We start from the raw sequence: 24885 nt of genomic DNA, 5'->3' as shown, positions 1-24885 counted from the left end.
CTTAATGCAGCCGTTTGGCAAATTGGGGCTGCAGCAAACCTCCAAACCCGGAGGCTTCCTGTTGAGCAGGCAAGCAGTGTAAGTCAAACATAACCACACCAGCAAGGGGTGGCAGTTTTCTCAGGGAGCAGGGTGAACTGGGACACTAAGACCTGGAGACAGCGTGGCTGCCTGTGCAGATCTCCAGTCTGGTCCTTTTTGGGAACCCCCTAGTGGACTTCTGCTGAGAGAGTGGGCTGGTGTGCAGGGAAAACGGTGAGGAGAGAGAGCAGCAGTAGGTTTGGGGGCTCAGGCCTGGCTGCTTGAGGGACCCCCTTCCCAAGCTGAGGGCAGCGCCACAGGCGCTATTAACCAGGTGCTCTGCTGGCCACTGACACACCGTTCAAGTCTGCGTCAGGGCCACTCTTAAGGTTTGTTAGGCAGCCGTGCGGCCCCAGGAGGAGCAGGGGGGCCCCAGGAGGAGCGGGGCCCCAGGAGGAGCGGGGGGCCCCAGGAAGAGCGGGGGGCCCCAGGAAGAGCGGGGCCCCAGGAGGAGCGGGGGGGGGCCCCAGGAGGAGCGGGGGGGGGGGCCCAGGAGGAGCGGGGGCCCCAAGAGGAGCGGGGGGCCCCAGGAGGAGCGGGGGCCCCAGGAGGAGCGGGGGCCCCAGGAGGAGCGGGGCCCCAGGAGGAGCGGGGCCCCAGGAGGAACGGGGCCCCAGGAGGAGCGGGGGGCCCCAGGAGGAGCGGGGGGCCCCAGGAGGAGCAGGGGGGCCCCAGGAGGAACGGGGCCCCAGGAGGAGCGGGGGGCCCCCAGGAGGAGCGGGGCCCCAGGAGGAGCGGGGGGGCCCCAGGAGGAGCGGGGGGCCCCAGGAGGAGCGGGGGTCCAGGAGGAGCGGGGCCCCAGGAGGAGCGGGGCCCAGGAGGAGCGGGGCCCCAGGAGGAGCGGGGCCCCAGGAGGAGCGGCCCTCCTTAGCCACCCTCCACCGCTGTCCCCCGTTGCATCCAGCAAGGTGATTGAACACTGCAGTAACTTTAGAGAGGAGAACATGGACACGTCCAGATAGAGGCCTCCACCCATGGCCACACAGCTCGGACCACAGGACAGGAGGAAGCGCTGGAGGTCCAGTGGGCAGGTCCCTTCCGCCTCCCACAGGATGAAGAGACAGCGAGGACTTTTGCACAGCCGACGCTTTTCCTTAATGTTAGTGAGATATATATATTCTATATATATATTTTTTTTTTTTTGGTTAGGAAGTGTGAAGTTTTGTGTGTATGACCTCTTCTGAGTCTTCGCAGCTCCTTGCCACTCTCAGCCCGCCTCCAAGCTTTCATGGCTACCATGCTCACTCCCGCCCAGCCAGGCTTGCCTCTAATGCTGTGAGTCTCCAGTCCCTTCCCAGTGAGCTCAGCCCCTGGCCTGGCTTCTGTCTGTTGTGGGAGGAGCTGGCCCTTACTGGGCTGCTCAACAGCCCTGATGCCTGCCTGAGTGCCCTGTCCGGGGCTCCCAGGTGAGGCTTGATGGGGTTTGGGGATTAAGACCAGCTCTACTGAGTCTCCCAGAAGCCTTGGTGCTCCAGGCTGTAAGCTGTCCGAGGCCTCGGGCTAAGCAGCTCCTCTCCAGGGGACCCCTGGAGAGGCAGGGCTGTGTTGACTCTCTGGCCAGGGCTGCCTGTGGCCATGCTGCTATGGAGGCTGTCTCAAGTCTCCCTCAGGCCCCAGGCTTTTGAAGGCTCCAGCCCAGAGATGGTCAGAACTCAGGGGCAATTCCATTGCCCCTTCTGCCAAACATGCCCCAACCCACCCCAGCTCTGGCAGCTGGCACCTTCCAGGACCAGGGTCTTGCTCCTTTTTCTGTAGCTCTCATCTGCCCACAGCACCCCAGTGCCCAGGTACTCCCATCAGCAGAGATGAGCCCACCCCCCTGCCCAAAAGATACAAGGCAGGAGGTCCCCACTCCAGCCCTTCACAGTGACAGCGGGCAGCCACCTCCAGACCAGCACTGGGACAGTCCTCTGTCCCTCCAGCCCACTCAGGCTGTCCCTGAGAAGCCGCTGTATTGTGTTACAAAGCACGGTGACAGGCGGCTGTCTAGACATCTCGTGCTTTGTATCTCAGCCTTGCTCCTCATTGACACAGGACCACTGAGGAGGCCTGTGCTCACAAGAGCAGAGCTCCCCCTGGAGGCAGCTTTTGGTGTGGCTTTTTCTGCCCTCTTTCTTCCCTGGGCCTGTTCCTTGATTTTTCTGGACTGGCATGTCTGTCTCCAGGCAGAAGGGGCCTGGCTGTTCACAAAACTCAGGGAGAGGTAACTGACCTCTCCAGAGGAAACTGTCTCCCTGGCCACGTTAGAGAGAGGCCTTAACCATGTGCTTCTCCCATGCAGCACGTGGGCAACCTTAGCCCTCCTTTCCATCCCTGGCCCTTCTGGCAGTAGCCAGACCATGAACAGAGTTCACATCCCATCGCTTTACCACCTGCGGTCTGGGAAATGTCTGTACTTTGGGGTGTCACAGAAATACATTTTTGTGCAAAGTGCAGAAGAGTGGTCTCTTTCTCTCTCTTTGCAGAGGAGATTGGGGAATACTGGTCTGGGGTGGGGGTGGGGGTCAGGAAAGGAGCTAAGGGTCTCCCAGGGGGACCCTGGAGTGCAAGTGGTTTTGTTGTAGGTGTATGTGCCAGCAGGCTGGAGACAGGCGGCACACTGAGGTGAGGTCCATCTGTGACATTCCCTCCACATTGATGCCTAGACACTGAGGTCACGGCTGGCCACCAGACGGGCAGAGCCTCCGCTGGGCTGGCACAGCCTACTGGGAGAGACACACAGTAAATAGAAATAGACTCGCCACTCTGCAGGAAAGATCGGAAAGGTGCCTCCTGCCACTGCTGGGAAGGTGGGGTGGCCCAGACCGTCTGGTGGGTGCTAGGCCGTGTCACAGAGCCCCTGTGGAGGGAGAAGAGCAAGGCGCCAGCAGAGTGTCCTCCACATAAGGCTAAGCTGAGCAGCGGAAAAGTGGAGCCTGCCAGGGATCGCATCTCAGACAGAGGGCCCTGCTGTGGCGGTCAGGGAGACCGTTCCCTGGGAGCAGTACTGTAAAGGCACATGAAGCTGTGGGTGGGGGGCAGAGCTAAAGAGCCGAGAACAAATCTGAAATGAGGAGGCTCCGGCCTCGCCAGGCCAGCCCTGCTTCCGTCTGGCCCTAGTGGACCGTCCAGTAGTCCTCGTGCTCACAGCTTCTTGAGTTGACAGTAACCACACGGTCAGGTGCTCTCCAGACCACACAGAGGGTGTAGGCAGAAGTTCCAGGGCCACATCAAACGGTTTGGGAGCTGGTCTGCTGAGCACGCCCTTCTCAGTAGAGCAGAGGTCCCCTCTTCCCCTCAGCAGAGCCCACACCAGGCTCTTCCCAGGGTGAGTGCTCTCTATCACTGGCAGCCCACAGGGTCCAGCCAGAAAGGGCATCATCACATCCTTGAACTCTGAGTGGGTCAGCCAGTCCCAGAGAGATGAGGAACGGTTGTCAGGGCCTGCTGAAGGGTCCCTCTGTGCACACCCTGTGTGCATTCGGCGGCCTTCTCCTGGTCCCTGGAACAACCCTCAGTACATGGACTCAAAAGGTGAGGTGCCTTCTCAAGTACCACAGCGAAGGAGGGGACACAGGCTTCCCGCCTCCACCGCGTGCCCCTGGCCCAGGTGCCTGCTGCTCCCCCATCATCCTGCTACACTCCCGTGGGATTGTGAACACCAGTGACGGCTGTGCTTGGGCTCAGCACACAGCCCAGAACCCTGACATCCAGGACTCTTCATAGATGCATTTTATTTACTTTGTGTGAGGATACACTGCTTGGGTGCCGTGTCCATGGTGGCCAGAAGAGGGCAACAGCTCACAGCTGGGTGGCATGGGTGCCGAGAACCAAATTTCTTGAAGAGCAGTGAGCTTTGACCCCTCAGCCATCTCTCCAGCCATCTCATCCAGGGCTCTTAATTAAAAACCTTACTGGGTGAGCCAGACATGTGGCTTAGCAAGTAAAGGAGCTTGCCTCCAAGGCTGACTACCTGAGTTCCATTCCCAAGACCCACACTGTGAAAGCTGAGATCAGACTCCCGCAACCTCTCCCACCCCAAAAAACACAAAGAAGTACGCTAATTTTGTTAATGTTTTTCGAGAAAAGGTTTCTCTGTGTAGCCCTGCCTGTCCTGGAACTCACTCTGTAGACCAGGCTGGCCTCGAACTCACAGAGATCCACCTGTCTCTGCCCCCCCCCCCCCCCCCCCCCCCCCCGTACTGCAACCAAAGGCGTGTGCCACCACTTTCTGGCTACTTTTTTTTTTTTCAAGAAGGTCTCTCTGTAGATCTAGCCCTATGTGAAATTGTGTAGACTAGGCTGCCTCTGCCTAGTACTGGGATCAAAGGCATACACCACCATGTACAGTTGTACTGTGGCTTCTGCAGAGGGCCAGTTTGGTTCCCAGCACTCACATGGTGCTTATAACCATCTGTAACTCCAGTCCCAGAGGATCTGACGCTCTCTTATGATCTCTGCAGACACCAAGCACAGACATGGTGCACAGACATGCATCCAGGCAAAACATTCACCACTCATAAAATAATAACCAGGCTCTAGCCTGATGACCTGATTTGAGTCTCTATAACTGCATGGCAGGAGAGAACCAACAGGTAGGATTATCCTCTCCTTCCCATGGATACACCATGGCATCCATATAGGTGCACCCACAGACTCACAAATAAATGGGGGTGTGTGTGTTGTTTTTGCTTGTTTGTTTGGTTTTTTCTCCTCCCCACCCCCACCCTGAGACAGAGCCTCACTATTCAGCCCTATAGACCAGAGCTGGCCACCAGCCTGTCTCTCTGGCTCAAACGCTGGGATTAAAGATGTGTGCCTCTGACCTAGTGCTGGGTTTAAAGATGTGGGAGGGTGTTTGTTTATTTGTTTTCTGAGACAGGGTTTCTCTATGTAGCCTTAGCTGTCCTGGATCTCTTAGAGATTGCCTGCCTCTGCCTCTAGTGCTGGAATTAAAGGTGTGCGCCATCACTGTCTGGCTTCCAAACCCCTTTTTTGAGACAAACTTTCATATCACACAGTTGGTTTTAAATCTCTTCCCCATGTATAGTGGAGGATGGCCTTGGAATTTCTGATTTTCCTGCCTCTACCTCCTGTATGTTGAGATTGCAGGCATGTACCACCCATACTCATTTTATACCATGCTGGGAATTGAATCCAGGTTTCAGTGCATGCGAAACAAGCACTCTAATGATTATAGAGTTACTAATCCCCAGCCCCTATTTAGTAATACCACGAAATGGTTCTGATTAGCCCTAACCCTGCACACACACACACACACACACACACACACACACTGAGAGAGAGGGAGAGAGGGGAGTGAGGGACAGTCATTCCTTCCAGAACCACGCAGGTCTTGGGAAGTCAGTTCCCCTACAGAAAAAGGGAATGTTTAATTGACCAAAACAAATAGCCAACAGCATGACTACAGGGAAGGGCAATCAGTTGGAGGGCAGCTGAATGGGTTAGTCTAGCTGGGCCGTGGTGGTAGCTGGGTGACAGGCACCTGTCTTAGAGGCGGGTACTATCGCCAGTAACTTGCCTTGAAAGGCATGGGATGTGCTATGTCTCTGACTCCAAGCGGGGCCATGCATGTCCGGAATCCGCACCAGAATCTCCTCTTTCCCATCATTCGATTGCAATATCCGAAAATTAATAGGAGGCAAGAGTGTCATCAGACTGCTCTGTGTTAGCAGAGTCGTGGTTTCCAAGCTTCTTTCATTAGTTTTACCTGCTGCTGTTCCCGAGTCCATGAAGTCGCTTTACGCCCGATTGTTTTTCCTGGTCTCTCCATCAAGATTCAACGTAGTATGGCTTGATTCACAGTGCCAATATAAGCACAGTGAACTTGGAGAAACCCTGTGTTTCAGCGGAATGGACAGAAGGAGGTAACACAAAGGGAAAGAGATTGATACTGATGATGTGGCTGCAGTAAACCCAGACCTCTTCCAGCTTCTTCTCTTACACCGAAGGACAACCTGCCACTGCAGGAAAATGTAACAATTCCGAGGCAAAAACTCAGATTGGTCAACTCCAAAATTCCAGCTCCAAAAGAAGGTCTTCAAGGTTGGGGATTTAGCTCAGTGATAGAGCACTTGCCTAGCAAGTGCAAGGCCCTGGGTTCGGTCCTCAGCTCTGGGAAAAAAAAAAAAAAAAAGGTCTTGGAAGCCGGTCCACTCGCATGTCCACTGTCCCAGAGGTTCCAATTGCCACTCAGGGGAAGGAAATGGAGGTGGAGCTGCCTGTGGCTACAAACTCTTGCAAGCAGTTTTCAGTTACCACCGGCTTCCCTAGGCCCTCCTGCCCTGCAGTGACAGAATTACCATTGTCATGGTCAGCGAGGACACAGAAGAGCAAGTCCACCCTACCCGAAGCATGTCTTCTGCAAACCCTGGAAATTCAGTTTGGAGGAAATCATGTATTGTGAAGGAAATGGAAAAAATGAAGAACAAGCAGAAAGAGAAGAGGGCCCAGAACTCAGAAATTAGAATAAAGCGCTCAGGGACATGACAGCAGCTTCCCAATCTGGGAATTTGCCCAGATGGTTAAAGAATTTCGGGTTACTATGGAATGTCACCCACTTACTGTGACTGAACCTATTGAGGAACACAGGATCTGTGTTAAGAAGCGCCCACTATAGCTGGGCGGTGGTGGCGCACGCCTTTAATCCCAGCACTCGGGAGGCAGAGCCAGGCGGATCTCTGTGAGTTCCAGGCCAGCCTGGGCTACCAAGTGAGTCCAAGGAAAGGTGCAAAGCTACACAGAGAAACCCTGTCTCGAAAAACCAAAAAAAAAAAAAAAAAAAAAGCGCCCACTGAATAAACAAGAACTGACCAAGAAGGAAATCAATGTGATTTCTGTTCCCAGCAAGTGTTTCCTCCTTGTGCATGAACCCAAATTAAAAGTGGACTTGACAAAGTATCTGGAGAACCAGGCGTTCTACTTGGACTTTGCCTCCGATGAAACAGCTTCAAATGACGTTGTCTACAGGTTCACAGCAAGGCCACTGGTGCAGACGATATTTGAAAGGGGAAAAGCAGCTTGCTTTGCCTATGGGCAGACAGGCAGTGGGAAGACTCATACAATGGGTGGGGAGACCTGTCTGGTAAATCTCAGAATGCATCTAAAGGGATCTACACAATGGCTTCCTGGGATGTCTTCCTTTTGAAGAGTCAGCCTCGCTACCGGAACTTAAACCTGGAAGTTTATGTGACATTCTTTGAGATCCACAATGGGAAGGTGTGTGATCTGCTCAACAAGGCCAGGTTACGTGTACCAGAAGACAACAAGCAACAGGTGCAGGTTGTGGGATGCAGGAGTAACTGGTTAGCCGCCGATGACATCATCAAGATGCTCAACATGGGCAGCACCTGCAGGACTTCTGGACCGACGTTTGCCAACTCCAATTCCTCCCGCTCCCATGCCTGCTTCCAGATTCTTCTTCGAGCCAAAGGGAGATTACATGGCAAATTCTCTTTGGTAGATCTGGCAGGGAATGAATGAGGGGCCTACACTTCAAGTGCTGGCCAGCAGACTCGCGTGGAGGGTGCAGAGATTAACAAGTCTCTCCTAGCTCTGAAGGAGTGCATCAGGGCGCTGGGACAGAACAAGGCTCATACCCCATTCCGTGAGAGCAAGCTGACACAGGTGCTGAGGGACTCGTTCATTGGTGAGAACCTGAGGACTTGCATGATTGCCATGATCTCACCAGGCATAAGCTCCTGTGAATATACATTAAACACGCTGAGATATGCAGACAGAGTCAAGGAGCTGAGCTCCCACAGCGGGCCCAGTGGAGAGCAGCCAACTCAAATGAAAACAGAAGAGATGGAAGCCAGCTCTAATGGAACCCCGCTGGGGTTGATTTCACCAAGGAAGCGGAGGAGCTGTCTTCCCAGATGTCCAGCATTAATGAAGCCATAACTCAGATCAGGGAGCTGGAAGAGAGGGCCATGGAGGAGCTCAAGGAGATCATACAGCAAGGACCAGGCTGGCTTGAGCTCTCTGAGATGACCAATCAGCCCGAATATGGCTTGGAGGCCTTTGTGAAGAAAGCAGAGTCTGCCCTGGCGCAGCAGGCTAAGCACTTCTCAGCCCTGCGAGAAGTCATCAAGGCCCTGCGCCTGGCCATGCAGCTGGAAGAGCAGCCTAGCAAGCAAATAAACAGCAAGAAACGGCACCAATGATGACTTCAAATAAAGATGTTTGGTATCAAAAAAAAAAAGTGTCATCAAGGCGCACCCTTGTGCAAGCCCTGCCAATCACCCCTTGAGAGCAAGCACCGCGTGGCCTCCGGGCATCACAGATGGAACCTGTGTCTTGTGGAGGGGGGCACCAAAAACAGGCATGTACGCGCATGCGGGGGTGGGGGTCCTTCCGAGGCTTCCGCCTCCCCGCCTTATCAAAGTTACCTGGCCCACGGGGGGCGGAGTTAGGGAGTTACGGTCTGTGCGCGTGCCGGCCCCGCCCTCGGTCTCCTCTGGCACCTGTTGGCCTGAGGGGCCGCGGCTGCCACCCAATAGACAGCCTCCCTGAGCCGCCAGGGCCCCGCCCTCGATGCGAAGCCACCAATCCCCGCGTTGCCACCGCCCCTCTGCTCCCCGGCCCCTCCTTCCGCGCGCTTCTTCCGGGCCGGCTGGAGCGGGGGCAAGGCCATGGCTCTCTGGGCGCTGCTGAGCCCTGGGGTGCTGGTGCGGACTGGGCACACCGTGCTGACCTGGGGAATCACGCTGGTGCTCTTCCTGCACGACACCGGTGAGCTGGACACCGCGCGACCCCGAGCCCACCCAATCCCTCATGGTTCCCCTGGAGTGGATCTCATCCGGTTCCCCTAATCCTCAGATACATTGAGATTCACCACCAGCTCCTCAATTCTCGTCTGTCGATCCAGGAACCATCCACTCTCTGTCTGATACCCAAGTTGGTCCCTAATTAATGCCGGGATTTTTCCTGTCGCCGACATATATCCATCCAAAGACCACCAGTGACCATCAAATCCGAGGACCAACTAGAGGCCCCTAGTCTCCCTTGACCCTGGGCTCCACCCCATCCTCAGAAATTGTCTCCCAACCTCTCCCTGAATAAGATTAAGAAATCGATTAGATTCAAATACTGCCTTTTTGCACAACTCCCCAAATCCTGAGAAGACTACTGCCCAAAAGAACACCAGAGCAGTCTCCCACCTTCCCTTGGTAGCATTCACCCATCCACCTCCTTCCCCTTTATTTCCTTCAGCAACCCCTACCCAGGTTTCCCCACCCAAGGCAGCAGCCCCCACCACTGAGGCTTTGGGTCAGCCTCCTCCACCACCTTTGCCCTTTATGCTCGAGCTTCCCCTCCAGGAATCAGCAGCTCCTTTCAAAACCTAGGCTCTCTTTCGACTAAGAGTACTGGAGTTGTCTACACTCAGCTTGTCCAGTGTCTCCACGCTCTCTCACTTCTCAGCTCTCCCACCTCTCCAGAATCCTCATTCACCACCATGGGCTTAAACACGCTGGGACCTTCCTAGCCTGGACTCCCTAGGCAGCATCTGGGCCTCTTTGAGGGCTGACTCTTCCCATGGAGAACCTTTTCCCCTTGCCCCATTCATCGGGTTAGCCTCATCACCCCTATTTTCTCCCCTCCGGCTACTTCCCTACTGTCCCCTCTTGCTGTGGGCCTCACTGTCCTCTGGCCTCCCCAGAGCTCCGTCAGTGGGAAGAGCAAGGAGAGCTGTTCCTGCCCCTCACCTTCCTGCTCCTGGTTCTGGGCTCCCTGCTGCTCTATCTGGCTGTGTCACTCATGGACCCGGGCTATGTGACTACACATCCCCAACCGCAGGTAACCAGGGACCCTGAGGTCCAAACCCCTCCGTGGGCCAACAGGGAAATAAGACCTCAGAAATATGTCTGTGTGAAGAAGCTCTGAGCTGCTTCCATTGTAGGACATCTTGGTGAGGCCTCTTTCCTACCCTATGTTTTTGCTCCTGCAAGGCCCACATGAGAACAGGTGCCTTGCAAAGGCCATCAAGTGTCCAGTACTCTGCTGTGTACCTACCTCCCTTCTGCATGGGGTGGGCCCCAAGTCCTGCACAACCAGAACCAAGCGGCCCCTAAGAGAGATGCCCCCACTGTCATCTGCTTCCCAAGGGGACCCTTCCCCCACCCCATACCCTGTGTTTCATTTTCAGGAGGAACCTAAGGAGGAACAGACAGCCATGGTTCCCCAGGCTATCCCACTTCGGCGTTGCAGATACTGCCTGGTGCTGGTGGGTGATACGCACATACTCTTGTGGGAGGAATCGGGACCAAATTAAGACTCCTTGCCCTGGTACCCTGGCACCTTGGCCTTACCCCTCCTCCAGGAAGGCCTCCCAAATTTAGGACCTGACTGTGGCCTTCAGCCCTCTCAGAACCCACGGGTGGCGCCAGCACTGAGCCTGGACTCCTGTGTGCCCACAGCAGCCCCTGCGAGCCCGACACTGCCGTGACTGCCGCCGCTGTGTTCGCCGCTATGACCACCACTGTCCCTGGATGGAGAACTGTGTGGGTGAACGCAACCACCCGCTCTTCGTGGCCTACCTAGCGCTGCAGCTGGTGGTTCTCCTCTGGGGCCTGTACCTGGCGTGGTAGGTGCATCGGGGAGTGTGGACAGCATGCACATAGGTGCTCACAGAGCAAGGACTCCCCGGGGACACCCCGCATTCCCCAACTCCTCCTTCCCTGTCCTCTAGGTCGGGTCTCCGGTTCTTCCAGCCCTGGGGGCTGTGGCTCCGGTCTACCGGGCTCCTGTTTACCACCTTCCTGCTGCTTTCCTTCTGCTCACTGGTGGTCAGCCTGCTCCTGGCCTCACACCTCTACCTGGTGGCCAGCAATACTACGACCTGGGAATTCATATCTTCACACCGAATTGCCTACCTCCGCCAGCGCACCGGCAACCCCTTTGACCGAGGTCTGACTCGAAACCTGGCCCACTTCTTCTGTGGGTGGCCCTCTGGGCCCTGGGAGACCCTCTGGGCTGAAGAGGAGGAGGAAGGCAGCAACCAGGCTGTCTAGGCTTGCTGAAGAGAAGGCTGCCATTGTGCCTAAAAACCGGAGGCTGTGCCACTAGGGGTCAGCCCAGTTAGCCTGAGCTCTTTACCCCTTCCCAGGCTACCAGCCCTCAGCAGAGCATCAGACAGAACCCCACACACAAGGAAGATGGAAGAAAAGGACATAAGTGGGGGGAAGTGGGGAGGGCGCCACACAAAGAGAACCCAGACTCTGCCACGACCCCTGGCCTGGCTACCTCGAATGTACAGTTTTATTAATTTAATCCTCTATAAAGGCAAGTATTAAAGACAAACCGTCCTGCTGTGGGGCCTTTCCTGCTGATCTGGCCACTGCCAAGAAGCAGAAGGGTTAGAGACACAGCCACCCAGTAACACTGAGGAAAGCCTCCGGCAGCAGCCCACGGCCACTACCTGGAACCCCACACGTTCGTTAAACACCTTGGCCCTGGGCACATGGACAAGTGGTGAGTTCTCGAAATCTGGCAGAGGGAGGCAGAGGGGCCAGGAGACCCTCAGGACTCCAGGAACCGCTGAGACACAAAGTCAAAGTCCCGGAAGGCAGCCTGTTGGCGAGCGGTGAGGGAACTTTGGGGTGCCGGTGGGGTCAGGGTTGGCGGCAGGCTGGTGAACTCCCTCTCGAAGTAGCGAAGATCTGCGGGGCCACAGAGAGTAGGCACAAAGGGGGGACGGACAGTGCGGGCAAGCAAGGCCTGCCAGTTGGTGGTCTGGAAACAAGGATGGAGGAATCTGAGAAGGTGGGAACAGCAGACCCCGGGGTCACCCAGCCCTCCCACCTCACCAGGCAATGGGGACTGCTGGGTCCTGGCCACTTACCCTGAAGAATGGCTGAACCTTGATCTCCTCTGCGTCCTGCTCTCCTGCCCCTAGACGCTTCTCTGGGCACTTCTGGAGGAGCTGGCAGGAAGCAGGGTAGGTGTGAACTCGGCGTGCCACTCCAGGTGCTGGCTACCCCACAGGTACCCTACTTAAGCCACGCCATAGGGCCCCAAGGTGGCGTCAGGAAGCACACAAGTCACCAGCGGCCGCCTGGCCAAGCCCTGGACCTTGGGACTCACCTTCTGAATGAGCTCAAGCCCTTGAACGGATAGAAAGTGGGGATATGGGGCATCTGCATTAACGATGCAGTCGAACACCTCCTCTTCTGTGTCCCCCGGGAATGGGCACTGTGAAGACGGGGGCAGAGCAGGTTATGCGGGTCATCCCACTGTCCCCACCCCAGACCCTAGAAGCCCCACTCACGGACTTACCTCACCCACTAGCATCTCATAGAGCAGCACACCCAGCCCCCACCAGTCCACAGCCCGAGTGTAAGCCTCCTGAGTCAGAACTTCGGGAGCCAGGAACTCTGGGGTGCCACAGAAGGTGCTCGTCCGGTCCCCAAATCCAATCCCTGCAAACCATCATCCACACCAATGCCTGCTTAGGTGTGGCTCACTCACTATAGCCTCTGTGGTTATAAGAATCAACAGGGGGAGGGGCCTGGAGGGATGGCTCAGTGGTTAAGGGAGGACTCAGGTTTGATTCCAGCACCCACATGGTGGCTTTGCAGCTGTCTGTAACTCCAGTTTCAGGGTATCTGAAGCCCTCTTCCGGCCTCCACAGGCACTAGGCACAGACATCTCATGCACAGACATACATGCATGCAAAACACCCATACACAAATATTTTTTGGAATTCCCTTTTTTTTTTAATTAATATTTTTCCTGCCCAATCACAGTTTTCTCTCCCATCCCATGGCTAGCTAATATACAGGGAAGGCCTGCAATTTTCTGAAGGGAAGGGAGAGGTAATGGATTGGAGCGGGGAGGTCAGGGAGGAACACACAAAAATTTTATATACAAAAAAATTAAAAAATCACCAGGCAGTGGTGGTGCATACCTTTAATCCCAGCACTTGGGAGGCAGAGGCAGGTGGATCTCTTTGAGTTCAAGGCCAGCCTGGTCTACAAAGCGAGTTCCAGGAAAGGCACAAAGCTACACAGATAAACCCTGTCTCGAAAAACCAAAAAAAAAAAAAAAAAAAAAAAACCAAGGCCAGAGACGGAGGTGTGATTCAGTAGTAAAATGCTTGCCTGGCATATGTGAAACCGTGGGTCAAAACTCAACAATGCAAATACATACATACATACATACATACATACATACATATCATATGTACGTTTATGATACCCATTAACAAGGTCTGCTGTGTCCTGCAGACCCCCTAGGCCAAGGTCATCCTGCAGCCAGTGACTGTATGAGAAAGCTAAGTCTGCTGAACCTATGTGCAGAACAAACGTCCTCTTCAGTCCTACCCATAGGTTCTCTGACCAACTACAAATTAGGAAGAGCCAGTACTCTAAGTTGTCCTCCTAAATAAGGGTCCCAGTTGGGAATTAAGGCCAGCGGCTGGGGAGCCTGGGTGCCCATGAGTGGGTTGACTTCTGGCTGGCCTGGGCAAGACCAGCGGATGTGATTCCAGGAGAGGGGCCCACCTTCCTTGCACAGTCCAAAGTCCGCAATCTTCAGGAAACCCTGGGCATCCAGAAGTAGATTATCCAACTTCAGATCCCTGATGGCAGAGGGCTGCAGATCAAAGGGGCTGAAAAGGGCTGAGGCCCAGCAGCACAGGGGAGGGGCAGCGGGGCAATGGGCCACCCAGGTCCACCCTAGCATCTCTCAGGCAGAGACTACCTGTAAATGATCCTCTTCTCGTGTAGGAACTGCAGCCCCAGGACCACACAGGCCAGGTAGAAGCTGAGGGGTGGTACAGGGAGGATTCAGGCCAGGCGCTAGGTGGCACCAGAAGGTCCTGGCCAAATTCAGGCATGGATGATACCAGACAAATAATATGGTGCCTGGGCTAGAAGGGCCCAGAGTCATCCCAATGTTGTCATATATTAATGACCTATCCTTCCCGGGCTCAACTATGCTCAACTACTGGGTCCAGTAGTATAGACCTGTGATCCCAGCTACTTGGGATGCTGAGGCTGGAGGGTAGGAATTTTGAGGCTAGTCTGGTCTACATAGTAGAACCCTCTTTCAAAAAACAAACAGAAAAGGAAACACAGAGGGCTGGGGATGTAGCTCAGTGGTAGGGCACTTGCCTGGCATACATAAACCCTGGGTTCAGTGCTCTGTATGGGTATCTCCCCAGCAGCTGTGGAGGATAACCATCACAACTTTTACTCAAATCAGGATCTGAGAGGCTGGAGAGATGGCCCAGGATTTAAGAGAGAGTGTTACTCTTGAAGATGACCTGAGTTTGGTTCCTAGAATCAGGTTCCTACATCAGGTGGCTCACAACTGCCCATCATTCCAGCTCCAGGATATCTGGCACCCTCTTCTGGCCTCCAAGGGTTCCTGCACTCATGTGCACATGGCCGTGCACATGGCCATGCACAGCCACACATACATACAATCAAATGAGGATCTGAGACTTGACTCAGGGTCATACACCCAGTATGACACTCAGTTCAGAACTGATGCGCCGAGTCAGATTGCTCTAAGCAGAGCAGGCACGGGAACATGGCAAGCAACTCCAGCTGCCATCCTGTGCTGAGCAGTTTGCAAGCATGGCTCTCATCCCTGCAACAATCTTGCAAACTTGTGAGGACAAATCCCATCCACAACTATGCAGACAGAACCCCCGTGTGCTGTAAGAGTTCCACCAAGGCTCCTCCAACCCGGTGCTACTTGTCTGCTGGGTACCTCCTACCCCAAGGGAGCAAGCGCCAAGTAACCAGGGAACCCACCAGGCCTGGGGCTCAGGAAAGACGTCCTCGTGGATCTGCATCATGAGGTCTCCTCCAGGCACAAACTCAGTAACAAAGCAGGCATGGCTGGAGGTCTGGAAGCAGGCAAAGAGGGACAGCAGGAAGGGGTGTCCTGTGTGACCCACAGCCTCCAGGATCCGCTTCTCACAGTACAGGCTGCAAGGGAGGATGGGATGGATGGGATGGAACCTCCATGGGCTGTGCCCTGACACCCACACAGCACCTCTGCTTGGATGGGTCCTCAAAGAGCTAAGGAGGTAAGCTGATGGATGGTCTGCACATAGGGAAGGTTTAAAACCATCAAAACTAGACATGTGTGGTGGTGCACGCTTTTAATCCCAGCATCGGGAGGCGGAGGCAGAGGCAGGCGGATCTCTGAGTTCCAGGCCAGCATGGTCTACAGAGCGAGTTCCAGGACAGCCAGGGCTACACAGAGAAACCCTGTCTTTAAAAAAACAAAACAAAAACCAACAACCCTTCAAAACTATCACAGTCCTGTTTATAAAAGAGCAACCCAAGGTGCTGAAAGATGTGAGAGCTTCCCCAGTGCCAAAAAGAGACCCTGAACCTGGCCTCTGGGGTCTTGAGCTGCCCTGTGGAACCCAGGCTAATCACCCAAGTGTCCTTCCAGGGTCAGCTATGTCTCAGTTATACACACCTGTCAATCTCGTCCCGGCCCAGCACTTCCTGCTTCTTCAGTGCCTTGACAGCATAGTACTTTCCTGTTCCTTTGTACTGGACCAGGAGGACCTGGGGACCAGAAAGAGTTGGGCTCCAGATGGGCAGGACAGAGAGACCTCACCTCCCTATCCTGCACCCCCACATCCCAGCACCTCCTAGCTAATGTGCTGAGGCTCACCCACCCACCAACTCCACTGTGCTATCCTCAACCCGCTACCTTCCCGAAGTGTCCCCTGCCCAGTACAGCCAAGCATCGGAAGTCCTGAAGTCGGGGGGGTTTCCTGCAAGAGAGAAAGGGCACGAGGAGCGGGACAGGACCAAGGTCAGGCCTTCCTGTCACAGCCTAGGCTGTCCCCACAGCTGGAATTTAAAAACTGCATTCAGTACATAAGGAAGGCATTGAGCAAGCCAGTTTGTGTACCCAAGGACCCAGGGAGTGAGGTGTCAATCAGTATGTACAACGAGTGAGTCAGTGATGGTGCACACTTGTGATCTCAGCACTCAGACCACAGAGACAGGAGAATCACAAGTTCAAGGCCAGCCTGGGCTACACAGTAAAGCCTTATTTTTAAAAGAGTAAGTCTCAAGGAAGTGAAATGGCTTAAATTCCATGCCTAGGATCCTCTTTAGAAATGCCAGACGTAGTGGCTGGTTCACATCTGGAACTCCAGCCCCCCACAGCCTAAGATGAGACGGGAGGTGGAAATGAAATTCAAGTACGTGAGCAGCAAGCACAGTAGCAAAGCAAGGAGCCCCTGCCTCAAGAACGAAGGGGACTGAGAACGGCCTCCCCAAAAAGCTCTGCCTTCTACATGGGTCCGTGTGCGCGTGCAGGCACACACAAGCACAACCCTTAAAAAAACAAATCCAAGTCTCTAAATGAATGCAAGCCAGTGAGTACCTGGTGGGTGAGGCCGCCAGGGTGGGCACTATTCCAGCTCTAGGGTCCATGTGGGGGCGTTTGGTACACTGTGAGGACAGCGGGGTTCAGGACAGAGCTGACATGCTGGCCCTCTTTCCCTCCACCCCCAGCCTCTGGGTCTGCCCCCACCTCCAGAATCTCTTACAGGAGTATCCCGGGCTGGTTCTTGGGGCAGATAGAGACGAGGGGGCTTGGGTGGAGGCTTCGTGTCTTCTCCCGAGAGGGTCTTCGTGGGCAGGAAATTACTGTCAGAAGAAGGAGATGTCTGAGCTGGGACAGATGGAGGTGGGAGGGGCATGGCCGTGGGAAGGGACTGAGAAGGTCAAAGGGTGAGCCAGAGATCACGAAACATTCACAGGCAGAGCCTGCATGGATGGGACCCGCAGGCGGCTCACCTGGGGGAAGCAGAATTGGAGGTCCCAGAGGCCGCAGTTGGGGGACACCCTTTAGGGGGACTGACTGTGCTGGGTGAGCTGCAGGGGGGCAGCAGGCTCATGACCAGGCGTCCCCAGGCTGCCATGCTGAGGTTCATCTGGGAAGCCCTCAGGAAGTCCTGGCCTAGAGGAGGCAGATGGGGCTCAGTCCCACCATCCCAATGGTCAGCCTCGCCCTGTCCTCACAGTCCCCACCCTCCATACCTCTACGCTTAGAGAAAATGCGTCTCTGCCTCTGTAGCCGAGGCCTCCTTTCAATGACAGGATCACAGAAGGTTACCTAAAGGGACGTGAACAGAGCTGAAGACCTGGACTGGCCATCCTCCACCCTACCGGCTAAGCCCCAAGCGCCCAGCAGCTCTCAATCTCAGCCAATGGAGGTATCCTAGTTAGCTGTAACTGTCAACATGACACAACCAGAACCATCTGAGAGGAACTGCGTAGATCACATGGCTTGCGGGCATGTCTGGGGGACTGTCTTGATGGTTAGTTGAGACAGGAGGGTCTAGCTCCCTGTGGGTGGCACCATCCCTAGACAGTTGTTACTCGGCTATATAAAAAAGCTAGTCAGCCGGGCCGTGGTGGCGCACGCCTTTAATCCCAGCACTCGGGAGGCAGAGCCAGATGGATGTCTGTGAGTTCGAGGCCAGCCTGGTCTACAGAGCAAGATCCAGGACAGGCACCAAAAACTACACAGAGAAACCCTGTCTTGAAAAAAAACAAAAACAAACAAACAAAAAAAAACCCCACAAAAACAAAACCAAAAAAGCTAGCCAAGCATGAGCTTGTGAGGGAGGCCGAGAGCAGGCCAGCAAGCAGGGTTCCTCCTTGGTTTCTGCCTGAGTTCCTGCTTAAGGTCCTGCCCTGACTTCAAGATAGGCTAGAAATCTGTAAGTTGAAATAAACCCTTTCCTCCCAAAAGCTGCTTTTGGCCAGTGTTTTTAATCACAGAATGACACTAGTATGAGAGGCAAAACAAAGGACCCAGAGAATACCACACACCCTCATTGGTGCCAGTGGAGAAACTGAGGCCCAGAGAAGAGACACTTATTCAAGGTGACGTATGAGCCAGGACAATGTCAGGGGAGAGACGTAAGCCTCTCTGCAGCCCTGTCTGTGGAACCATCTCCATTCCTCAGCTCCCACACTTCTGTGGGGTGCCAGTCTGTATACATACATACATACACACACACACACACACGCAGGTGGAGGTTGACACGGAGTGTCCGCCTTTCCACCTTATTTTTTGAGACACGGCCTCTCACTGAACCTGGAACTCACTGTTTCAGCTAGACTGGCTGGTGAGCAGGCCTCGGGATCCAGCTACCTCTGTATGACCAGCAGTGACATCTACAGACAAGCACCACTACACCTAGTTTTTACATGGATGCTAGGGATTTTGCACACAGCAAGCACATTTTACCCCCTGAGCCATCTCCCCACCAAAGTGTCAGTCCTAAAGACCCTCTGTTAGAGGTCAAGGGTCAGTGGGAACCTGGGCAAAGAGCCTTCCTTGCGGCACCAGGCTGAGAGAAAGCTGGTGACAGGCATTGTCCAGGAAGTCCTCAAGCTTCAGGAAGGCCACACCACACAACTGCCGCCAGTCCCGCCAGTGAACCCCGATCTCCAGCTCACGTGCCTGTGTGGGGAAGACCAGGCTAAGGAATGGGGTTTGGCATCGGCCGCACGTGAGTGGGCTCCCTCCCTGCAGCCCATACTATCCCTGACCATACAAAGGCCGGCCTTACTCGATCCAAGGAGATGTTAAAAGCCTGGTCCCAGGATTTCTCGGCCACCTGTCCCCATCCTGTCTGACCCACAACACGGTTGTCAACCTTCAGGACAGCCAGTACCTCACCTGTAGTGTCAAGGCTGGGATTCAGAGCATGTTCAGAGCGGGGACCCCCAGCCCCTTCCACGGTTCCTCCCTACTCACTGGCCAGCTCTCCTCCACCACGCTGCAGCCTGGACCTGGTTCGGCGCCAGCCCTCAGAGGCACTGCCTGCCAGGACAGCCATGGGAGACCGTCCAGGCACAGCCGCCAGCAGCTGTTCACAGCCCAGGAGGTGAACCTGCAGGGTGCCTGGTCGGGAGTCGGGAGGGCACTTTGTCAGAAGCCACCCCCAACGGGCCATGGGACCCCCCGAGGGATACCACTTGCTCTAGCAGGGTTAGAGTTAGGACTAGCTGACCCAAACCCTATCCACACTAGGCCTTGGTAGCCACCCTCATCCTCAGCAGCCCTCCTAGCTCTACCTCTCAGGTGCCTGTGCAGTGGCAGGACACAGCAGACCTCCCCCAGAGCTGTGTGGAACCACAGGTTGGGGCAAGCTGCTGCCCTGAGCACAAGGCCTGGAGAGCACTGCGGTCTCAAGTGCACAGGGGCAGGCCCGGGGGCAGGAGCCTGGGAGCATGAGCAGCTCCCTGCCCCATTTGTTCCTGTCTGAACAGTGAGGGAGAGTCCTGAATAGGAACAAAACATGTTTTGTCTGAGATCACTGAGAGGAAGCAGGAACCCCGGAGCCCCTGAGGGCACACAATGCGTCTGAGAAGACCTTTTTTGGTGGGCTGGACCTAGGGGTAATACTTGGAGAACTTACAGAGATCCCAAGTGTGGTGTCCAGGCAGGATACTCATCTTAGGAGATGGATGCTCAGCCCTGAACTAGGATATGGGGTTTGGGGTCTTGTTTTAAGATAGGGTCTCGTCAGCCCAAGTTGGCCTCAAACTCAGTCTGTAGCTAAAGATGCCCTTGAACTCCTGATCCTCCAGCCTCACTTCCCAAGGGCTTAGATTATAGGTGTGTGCTACCATACCCAGTTTATATGATGCTGGGGATCGAACCCAGGGCCTAGTGCATGCCAGGCAAGAACTCTACCAACTGCCTCCCATGGCTACATCCTTGTCTCAAACCTTTGCCTTTAAACAAGCAGTTCCCTCTGTCTTCCCCAACTCGCTGACTTGACCATAAGCATGCCCACGAGACCTCCAAGCTCAGACTCCACCTCTTCTAGGGAATCCTCTGATGACCCACGACCAGTGAAAGGCCCACCGCGGAGCAGGGCCCTGTCTAGTCCCATCCACTGTGCTCTGCAGCAGGCACCATCTGGGCTGGGGCTCCCAGCTCAGATGATTTGTTGACTGTCAGCTACTGCTACAAGGAGACAGATAGGAAAGACCTTTCTGGCCGAGTGGTGGTGGTGCAGGCCTTTAATCCCAAACTCAGGAGACAGAGGTAGGCGGATCTCTGAGTTTGAGTCCAGCGTGGTCTACAGAACGAGTTCCAGGACAGCCAGGGCTACACAGAGAAACCTTGTCTAGAAAACAACCAAAAACAACAACAACAACAACAACAACAACAACAAAAAAAAAAAAACCCAAAAACCAAAAGAGAGAGAGAGAGAGAGGGGAAAGATCTAACTTTGTGGAAGCCCATGCTGCCCAGGCCTGGCTCCAAGGCCGACGGGAGTGTGCCGACTAACACTGTACTCCAACTTACGGTCACTTGTTTAAATTACATCACACTGGCCAAACCCTGACTGTGCTCGGTGCTGAAGGATCACAAGTTAGTGGATTTACAAAGCAACCCACGAGTCAGTGCTCATAGTGTTTCTAGTCTTCCTTTGTTTACTTACAGACAGAGTCTCACTCTGTAGCTCTGGCTGTCCTGGAACTCACTCTGTAGACCAGGCTGGCCTGGAACTCACAGAGATCCTCCTGCCTCTGCCTGCTGAGTGCTGGAGTTAAAGCCATGACCACCATGCCTGGCTACTATCACTTCTGTTACAGATGGATAAACTGAGAACCAGAGTGGGAATGTCAGCTATCCAAGCTCACACAGCAGGACTGAACTCTTTCCCACAGCACTTCAGGGTCCTCTCCAAAAGGTAAGGGGCTCCCTGAAGTGAGAGGGAACCCTTTGGACCTACCTGTCAGGGCAATGGGTTTCACCAGTGTCCCCAAAGGCTGGGGGTTCCCGAGCACAGCCATCCGCAGCTCTTGGGTCACCGTGCTGCGCAGGGAATGGGTGGGTGGCAGTCTCTCCAGCAGTGACTCCAGGGCCAGTGTCAGGAGGTCCAGCTTCTGGGAGGACTCCTGGAGCTGGGCCTGGGCCTACAAAGGAGACGCAGGTAGAGACAGCCATGTGGCACGGGTTGAAGGGACAGATGACACCTGTGGTTCTTCACCGCCACCCTACCCAGGCAGCAAGCCCTTGGTGCCCGGCACCACTGCAGCGCGGACAGAGATAAGCAGAGCTGTAGGAAGAGCAGATCTCTATGATCTGCCTGGTCTACAGAGTTCCAAAATAGCCAAGACTACAAGACTAACCAGAGAAACCCTGTCTTAAAAAAAGAAGAGCAGTGGGGTTGGGGATTTAGCTCAGTGGTAGAGCACTTGCCTAGCAAGCGCAAGGCCCTGGGTTCGGTCCTCAGCTCCAGAAAAAAAAAAAAAAAAAAATTTAAAAGAAGAGCAGTGGTCCAGGGGACACAGTCTGACCTCGGCCAACGCCTTGCGGTCCTGCATTCTCTGGCCACCAAGCAGCTTCACCACGTTCTTGGCTCCTGCAGCCACAGCGGCCTCGATCCGCAGGCGGTGCTGCAGCTCCTCTGCTAGCAACTCAGGGCCTGCAGGGAGGAGGCGACCCCTTAGCCCTGGCCACCGGGTGCCGCCCTCCCTGCCTTGAGAGGCCTCACCTGGCTCTGGAGACCCGCTGGCCTCCAGGCTGCTTATCTTCATTCGGAGTAGGGCAACCTTCAGTTGGCTATCCTTCAGCATCTGCTGGGCAGCTGCCAGGAGCTTCCTTTCCTGCAGGGATGTGACACTTGCCCCATCATATCAGGGCTATGGCAGGTCACCAGGACCTGGACTTGAGCTCCCCCTGCTATACCAAGGTTCCACCCCTACAAGGAAGCCACTACAGACGAGGCTCCCTGTTGAACTAGGCGACGGGGTAGGGGCTGGGGGTGAGCAGAGCCCTGACTCCCATCGTTTGATAAGCTAAGTGTTACGGCGTCCTGTCACATGGAGCAGAGGGTAGAGGCTGAGAGCTGAACCTGGCAGCTGGGTGGATATTCTGCTAGACTGCTGTTGGGCCTTTACGATAGAGTGGATTGGAACCTTGCGTCACCTGACCAACTAGGATTTAGGGCTGTACTTCCACCATTAGACGAAGGACTGGGGCCGAGTAGCACTTCCCTCTTGGTACATGGCCTGGCACTGTACTCCTAACACCTGAGAGCTAGATCTCTCCCACCAGCTCAGAAGCCAGGCCCGTGCCTCCAGTCAGGCCCCAGCACTTACCTTGGGGGTGCCGCTGGCACATGTGTGGATCATGTTCTCAGCCCCCTGCTTTACCTTGAGCTCCACCTGTAGCTGCCTCTGTAAAACCTCCAAGTGCCGGGCCCTTGCCTGCTCTGCCCGCGGCCGGGGTCCTGAGGCCACTGGCCCTGTGGAGAGAAGGTAGGGGACGCATGACCCTGCCACCAGAGTCCAGACCTCTGTAAAGAGGCTCGCTCTGCCCTTCCTTCCTGTCCTTGTCAGCAACATGGATGCTATCGGGAGGTCAGGTGGTCTTACCCAGTGGTCACAGCCAAGGCCAGATCAGGGTGTCCATGAATCTCCTATTCCCTGAGGTCTGTACAGACTTCTCACTCACCGGCTGAGGTTGGCAGCAGAACTCGGGCATGCAACTCCCGAAGCTCGCCATGCAGCTGCTCCAGGCGGCGGTTGGAGGCCCTCAGCAGCTGCTGCACACGGCCCAGGTGGCGTCGGTCTGTGGCCACACGCCGCATGTTTTCCATGCCCTCCTTGATCTTCAACTCCTTCTGGATAGCCCGACGGATCATCTCTTTCTCATCCTCAGGGGGCCTCTGGCCAGTGCCAGGCTGCAAAAGGGCAGGGAAGTCATAGCCCACCCCCTCCAGGGGGGAGAGACACAGCAGGCAGAGCTCTGGGTGTCTCAGAACGCTGCTGCGGTGTCTAGCTCTTGTCTTCCTTTCAGAGAAGGGAGAGAGATGACAGACCAAGTTCCCAGGATGCTCTCTGGGTACCGAGTTCCAGACCACAGAGCTCTAACGACACTGAATCCCCGTCCCCTCTGCAGCAAGCACTCTTTCGAGGTACTGGGGAAAGAACCCACAGCCTGGAACATGCTAACAAGCAAGAGCTCCGCCACAGAGCCACATGCTTGGTTCCCATTCCCGTTCTACACAGGCGCAAAGAACAGAGAGGGTGAGCGGCTTGCTCACAGAGGCCACACCGAGAAGGGACCACTGTGTGTTGAGGGACAGTGACCCCATTCTCTCCTAGTCATACTGCTTTCTCTAGATCTGAGAACCAAGTGCAATATGGGAGTTTAATACAGGTAAGGAATTTACTCAAGGTCGCATGCAGGAGGCAGCCAGTGGCCCAAGACACCAACGCTTGTTTCCTCTGCCTTAGTGTGGTAGGCAAGTGATGAAACAGAACTAACAAGGAGCTGAGGAGGTCTGGGCGGCTCAGCTCTGGCAGGAAATAAAAGACCCCCTCAACTGTTCACTAGGTTAGAGGCAGGAGAGGAAACCTCCCTCTCAGAGGCTGACCTCAGCCCAGGCAACCTGATGGCCCCCTCCCATCCCAAGGATCACGGCAGCCACCCTATTTTTATTCCTCTTACCTCTCTGTGTTCCATCTCCCGAGCCCCATGAAAGAATGGCTACTCAGTTTAGGGGCCCCCCCAACCCCCCAACTCCAGGCCTCAGCTAGGCTGGCTGGCTCTGCCTTAGCTGTCAGAGGGCGAGGGCCAGGGCGAGGCTCAGGAAATCCTTTGACCGCCCCAGGCAAGAAGACCAGAGCCAAAGGCCTGAGCAAACAAAGCTCCCCCAGAGCTAGGGGCCTGCTGGCCACCAGGGTCCTGAGTCACCCCGCTGCTGCCACAGGGCGGAGGCTCACAGGAAATCGGAAAATGTGTACAAGTCACTGCTAAACAGGCCAAGAGGGATCTCTGGAGGAAGGGTACCGGGAGGGGCGAGATTCAGCCTTGCACCCTGCCTGAGCCCTTGAGGTGCTCATATCTACACGTCTTGACTTGGTACTGGATGCTATCTTGTACATAAATATCCCGCCCCACCTCTAACTGCCCTGACGTAGGACACTACCTCTCTCCCCCTTACATCTAACCCAAACCCCTCCACATTGTGGACCCTTCGGTGGACCTGAGGATTCCCTGCGCATTGCTGGGCCAGGTGCCTCTGGTGGGAAAATGTTCTTGCCCGTGGGTGTGATGTGTTGGGGACAACGCCCACCAAGAGCTCAGTCCCGTCCTCCCCAACGCAAGCAGTGTCCCACCCCCACCCCACCCCACCCCCGCCCCAGACTCCTCTTGGAGGGCCGGGACCCCAACCTCTGCGCTCCCGGCACATTTCACCCGCCTGAAAGTCTCTAGAAGACTGATTTTTAAGGAACTTGAGACCCAGCCTGATGGCACATTCCACGTTTTCAGGCATGCTGCCGGGCTGGATCTCTGTCACTCTGGGGACCAGAGAGTGTTAACCCAGGGCTCAGGTCCCGCCCCGCGCAGGGGTCACCAGCAGAGAGGCCAGAGTAGGGTGGAGACGCAAGCGTGGGGTGCTCTGAGCTGCAAACGCGGCCGCTGCGCGCGCTCGGTTCACCTGGCGCGCCGCCCCATGCTGCTCCATGGCGCCGCGCCGGCCAGTCCTCTCCTTCACTATGGTTCCGGAAGCCCGGGCCTCTGCGCCGGACTTTCAAACTTGAAACTTCCCGGGAAGCGGCGCGGGACACGCGGGATCGGGCGCCCCCTCCGGAGATCGGCGCGCCCGGCGGGTGCTGGAGAGCAGCGCCCCCTCCCGGCTGCGAGGGAGCAGCGCCCCGGACCCCACTCCCGAGTTCGGCTCCGCGGATCCCGGGTCCCCTTCCTGCCTTAGCGGCTCACACTCTGCACCACAGCTGATCTTCCTAGAGATGGGAAGTCCGGGGACCATTTCTA

The 24885-nt window shown here is 55.5% G+C and overlaps 3 protein-coding genes and 1 pseudogene across 7 annotated transcripts in view; 3 read left to right on the top strand and 1 right to left on the bottom strand.

The window, feature by feature from the left end:
* The window catches only part of Zer1 (zyg-11 related cell cycle regulator), a 42098-nt gene extending 39579 nt beyond the window's left edge, over positions 1–2519 (top strand). For all 5 annotated transcript variants that reach the window (XM_059259957.1, XM_059259959.1, XM_059259958.1 and 2 more), the window contains exon 16: positions 986–2519. In XM_059259957.1, coding sequence (XP_059115940.1) covers positions 986–1043 — 58 coding nt within the window. In that variant the 3' untranslated portion in view covers positions 1044–2519. The remainder of the gene's footprint in view (positions 1–985) is intronic.
* A 3277-nt stretch (positions 2520–5796) lies between these two features.
* On the top strand, positions 5797–8546 carry LOC131908871 (kinesin-like protein KIF2C; annotated as a pseudogene).
* Positions 8547–8654: 108 nt separating this feature from the next.
* On the top strand, positions 8655–11382 carry Zdhhc12 (zinc finger DHHC-type palmitoyltransferase 12). The gene is made up of 5 exons (XM_059259954.1): positions 8655–8814; positions 9743–9879; positions 10229–10306; positions 10500–10666; positions 10772–11382. Exons 1-5 carry the CDS (start codon positions 8715–8717, stop codon positions 11091–11093), a joined length of 804 nt encoding a protein of 267 aa, XP_059115937.1. The 5' UTR covers positions 8655–8714; the 3' UTR covers positions 11094–11382.
* On the bottom strand, positions 11137–24577 carry Pkn3 (protein kinase N3). The gene is given in 22 exon segments (XM_059262201.1): positions 11137–11814; positions 11924–12004; positions 12166–12273; positions 12358–12500; positions 13584–13660; positions 13783–13845; positions 14844–15020; positions 15523–15614; positions 15763–15826; positions 16447–16514; positions 16613–16712; positions 16863–17025; positions 17106–17181; positions 18397–18540; positions 18650–18759; positions 18838–18984; positions 20831–21014; positions 21399–21526; positions 21596–21707; positions 22203–22348; positions 22543–22786; positions 24467–24577. Coding segments are annotated over 22 exon segments (2751 nt in total). The 3' UTR covers positions 11137–11601.
* Between the last annotated feature and the right edge of the window lie 308 nt (positions 24578–24885).

Source organism: Peromyscus eremicus, chromosome 4 (assembly GCF_949786415.1).
Source record: "Peromyscus eremicus chromosome 4, PerEre_H2_v1, whole genome shotgun sequence".
In the NCBI taxonomy this organism is placed as follows: Eukaryota; Metazoa; Chordata; class Mammalia; order Rodentia; family Cricetidae; genus Peromyscus; species Peromyscus eremicus.
Note: the sequence above shows the minus strand (reverse complement) of the source record. Positions and strands in the feature narration are given on the sequence as shown.